The 4255-nt window shown below is 48.6% G+C and overlaps 2 protein-coding genes across 2 annotated transcripts in view; one reads left to right on the top strand and one right to left on the bottom strand.

The window, feature by feature from the left end:
- DDX19A (DEAD (Asp-Glu-Ala-Asp) box polypeptide 19A) overlaps nt 1-1440 on the top strand; it is a 20308-nt gene extending 18868 nt beyond the window's left edge. Inside the window, exons 10-12 of the mRNA XM_012641548.1 lie at nt 8-170; nt 673-864; nt 1202-1440. Coding sequence (XP_012497002.1) covers nt 8-170; nt 673-864; nt 1202-1263 — 417 coding nt within the window. The 3' untranslated portion in view covers nt 1264-1440. The remainder of the gene's footprint in view (nt 1-7; nt 171-672; nt 865-1201) is intronic.
- Nucleotides 1441-1996: 556 nt separating this feature from the next.
- The window catches only part of ST3GAL2 (ST3 beta-galactoside alpha-2,3-sialyltransferase 2), a 52727-nt gene continuing 50468 nt past the window's right edge, over nt 1997-4255 (bottom strand). The window contains exons 10-11 of the transcript XR_001137357.1: nt 2502-2703; nt 1997-2055 (exon numbers count right to left, since the gene is read on the bottom strand). The gene's annotated coding sequence lies outside the window, so the exon portion shown is untranslated. The remainder of the gene's footprint in view (nt 2056-2501; nt 2704-4255) is intronic.

Genomic DNA, 4255 nt, shown 5'->3' with positions numbered 1-4255 from the left:
ATTCCAGACCCGCAAAACAGCTAGCTGGCTGGCAGCAGAGCTCTCAAAAGAAGGCCACCAGGTGGCTCTGCTGAGTGGCGAAATGATGGTGGAGCAGAGGGCTGCAGTGATCGAGCGCTTCCGAGAGGGCAAAGAGAAGGTTCTGGTGACCACCAACGTGTGTGCCCGTGGTGAGCAGAGAATGTGTTTTGGTCTGCTAGGCTCGGGGTCCCAGGCCCTGTTAGGGAAAGAAATCCTCGTTCATATATTAGAAATCTGTCCGAGGGAGATTGGTGGGGTTGGTGGTGAGATTCCTTTCTAGGGGAGAGTATCTGGATTTTGTACGGTAAGAACGTACACAAAAGCCGGGAGTCTGCCTTGTGGAAGGAAACGTACAGGGCGTCTGACTGGTAGAGGATGGAGTCTGCTCTTCCTGGGCACGCGACTCCAGATGCTTGTGCCTGCCAGAGGCTTTTTCACTGGTGTCATAATTCCCTGCACCCGCCAAGGTTCTGTTCTTTCTCTCTGGATGCTGCTACGTCTGTATGTGCCCTCCTGTACCCAGTTCCCAGAGCTGGCATGTCCTAGACGCTCTCTCTACCCAGAGTTGGTCTACGTTGACCTACCTGTGGACGACAGTGGTTTTTGTCTCCTGTCCTTACTCCTCTGTGTTTCCCACTCTCCTTCACGCAGGCATCGACGTTGAACAAGTATCTGTCGTCATCAACTTTGATCTTCCTGTGGACAAGGACGGGAACCCGGACAACGAGACCTACCTGCACCGCATCGGGCGCACCGGCCGCTTCGGCAAGAGGGGCCTGGCCGTGAACATGGTGGACAGCAAGCACAGCATGAACATCCTGAACAGGATCCAGGAGCATTTTAGTGAGTCCCTGGGAGGGTCCTCGGCCCAGCACCCTTTCCTGAGGAGCCGGGGTTGGGAAAGGGGTGGGTTTTTCTGTAGCCCCGAGAGAGGCCTCTGTCCCTGAGCACCCTCCCCTTTCCTACCATATGGAAGTGCTCGGGGCGCACACCCGGACAGTCCAGGGGCCAGGGACTCAAATGACACGGCCTCTGTGGCTCTGACTGTTGCTGTCAGTGACCAGGGCCCTATTGCCCCTGCTCAGGCACTGGGAGCCTTTGGTGCTCAATGAAGGCTGCTATGGCCCGAGGGGTGGCATGTTCCTAGGCAGGGCAGAGACCTGTGTGTTTCCCCCCCCAGATAAGAAGATAGAAAGATTGGACACAGATGATTTGGACGAGATTGAGAAAATAGCCAACTGAGAAGCTCCACCAGTCACTGGTGCCCTCCCTGGCGCTGCCCTTCTCCACGAGACAAGTGCTTTCTCAGCACAGGCCTGGACTGTCACCACGACGACGAAGGCACGATTAGAGAGAAACTACCTACCTCATTTCAAATTACATTTGGACTTGACCAAAATTTGTGCAAATGATGGGGGAAAATAGGGAAATTTTACATTTTGGAAAATTTAGTCCTTTTTCCCTTTTTAAGCCATGGTTTCCCCCATATTTATGGTAATCTGGTTGCTGTTGGTAATCGCTGGGCCCAGGACTCTTTGCCTGTTCTCTGGCTTGGGGTGTTAGGAGCAGCCTCCAGCCCCTGAGGAAATGCTAGAGGTAGAGGCCAGGCAGGAGGGTGTGGCCCCACTACCGTGGGTGAAGCAGGTAGCAGCAGCAGAGTCCTGGGACTTGGCCCTTTCCTGGACCCATCTTGAGCAATTCTCCTGCCCTTGAGGCCAGCCTCCTCCTGAAATCTAGAAATGTTCCACCTCACCCCTTTTACCTCTGTGCTCTGTTGCAGAAGATATCCATTTCTCCCCGAGGAGCATCTCTGCTACTTTTGTAAACTTCAGATTTGGGGAGAACGTAGAAGTCAGTAGATCCCAGCCCCTTTGAGAGATTGGTCCAGCCAGGGTAGGTGAATCCTTCAAGGATCTGGCCTGCCTTCTGTCAATTGCCCCGTGTGCTTATTCTTGGCAGCCAGGAGACACCTGGTGATTGAACACACGTCCAGCCCAGTTGGTTGGTTCTTACCCATGGGGTGTCGCACTGTGCCTAGAGCCAAGCAACAGTTTGGAAAGGAAGTTATGACCAAGTGAAAACTGATTCTGCTGTTCATCCATAATAGTGGACTTTATGGGTTACTTTAATCCATACATTGTATGAATAAGGATAGAAAATTATAACTATATGCACTATTCATTATGGTAAGACATTTTAAAGTAATTATGAGAAATGCTTTACTAATCATGATTTTTGTGTTTTTCTGCTTACTAGACTAATATATGCTCATTTAAAAAAATGTGTGTGTATATATAATAAAATGAGAGTGCCCTCTACCCCCACCTCTCTGGGGGGGGGGGTCACCATTGCTGGCAACTTGGTGAACATTCCATCACACTGTGTTCTATTGGCCATAAACCAACCAAGTTTTCTTTTACAAAAATGTGAATGTTCTATTCACGCTCTTGTGCAGCCTGCTTTTTCACTGATCAGCATACCTTGGACATGTTGATGTGTCCAGCACACTTAGAGCTTCCTCACTCTGGAAACTGGCTGGCATTCCAGCATGCAGTTGTCCCAGCATTTATTTCCTGGTTCCGCGGTGACTGGCCTGGGGGATTTCTAGCATGTGGCTATTGCCCACAGTGCCACAGTGAACACATCTTTGTTCTTATCTTTGAGCACTGGTGAGAAACAGTCCTGGAAGTAGAATTGTTGGGTCAAAGGGTGGGGACATTTAATACATTGCCAATTAAGCCTGCCAAAAAGTTTTTACCAATTTATGTTGTGATACAAAAATATCTATTACCTGCTTGCCAATACTCTGTATTATCAATTTTAAAATTTTGCCAGCCTGAGTAGCAAAAACTGATTATACCATTGCTTTTTAAGTGAGGCTTGGCAAATGTTCCGTTTATTGGATATTTGTATTTTCTCTATTGGGAAACTGCCCATTCTCATCTCACCATTTTATTATTAGATTGTTAGTCCTTACTGATTTTTAGCAACCTTTTGTATATTAGGGAAATTAGACTTTGTCTTGAGTTTTCTTTACAAACTCATTTTTTTAATGCTACCCCAAATTTTTTTTTTATTTCAGCATATTATGTTTAGGTTACGTGTGTTGCCCTTGGTTCCCCCCCCCCAAAATTTTGATTTTTGATTTGTTAAATTTTAATAAATCTGGATTTCACATCAGGGCTAGAAGAGCTTTCCTCATTCCAGTACCGTAAAAACATTTACCCATGTTTCCTGTGATTCTTAGGGCAGTAAATTTTCTAAGTTCTTACAGGTCTTAAAAAGGTTGTCATTTTGCCCTGCTTGTTCGGCTGTGAGCAATTCTAGTCTCACAAAGGGTGAACACTTGGCAGAGCTGTGGGTGCCTGGGCAAGAGTCACGGCCACCAAGTGAACGGGTGAGACCAGCAGGTGTGGGGAGAGTTAAGAGTCAGGTGCAAGACTGAGTGTCCGTGTGGTAAAGGGGGTGCAGGAGAGACTGTGCAGGGGTGTGTGTGGGAGCCATGGCTGGGGTGAGGGGAAGGAGTTACAGCAAGAAGCAAGGGACAAGATGAAGTGGGTGCTGTGAAGGGAGCCAGGCTGGGGGTGGGAAGGAGGGAAGAGACAGGAGGTCAGAGAGTCAAAGACACAGTTTAGGGCTCAGGCATTGACACCGCTTTGACCCAAACAACAGTGAGACAGAAAATGGAAAAGTAGAAAACACCATCTGACTCAAAAACAAGGTAAATATTTTCATGGACTATCAATGGAGCAAAAATACAAAATCAGGCTGGTCTCAAAACTCGTGGCCTCAACTGATTCTCCTGCCTTGGCCTCCCAAAGTGCTGGGATTACTGGCGTGAGCCACTGTGCCTGGCCAGGTTTTTTTATTTCAATAATTACGTGAGCAGGGCTGAAGCTGAAAGCTTGCTGGGCTCCAGTGGACTGGACCAGCTATCAGATTTAGATCTAGTGGAGCTGAGGGGACCCTAAGCCCTGGATGCAAGGCCAGAAGCACAACTAGGGTCCCTGTTTGGAGTGAGCCTGCTGCAGCTTCCCCTGCACAGTGGCTGGAGGTGGGATGTGTTAAAGTACAGGCCCAGAAAAGGGGCAGGAGAACTTGGAGCCCACCTTGCCACAGGTAAGTGACACAATCCCTTTTGACTGCCCACCTGGTTCTGTGATAACCCCAAATCTCTGCTGGAAAGGAGCCCCAAAAGGTCAGCAGACCTGGTTCTATTTAATGAACAGCACTA

Source organism: Propithecus coquereli, unplaced genomic scaffold (assembly GCF_000956105.1).
Source record: "Propithecus coquereli isolate 6110/MARCELLA unplaced genomic scaffold, Pcoq_1.0 Scaffold165, whole genome shotgun sequence".
Lineage (NCBI taxonomy): Eukaryota > Metazoa > Chordata > Mammalia > Primates > Indriidae > Propithecus > Propithecus coquereli.
The sequence above is the reverse complement of the archived record's forward strand: the minus strand, read 5'-3'. Positions and strand labels throughout refer to the sequence as shown.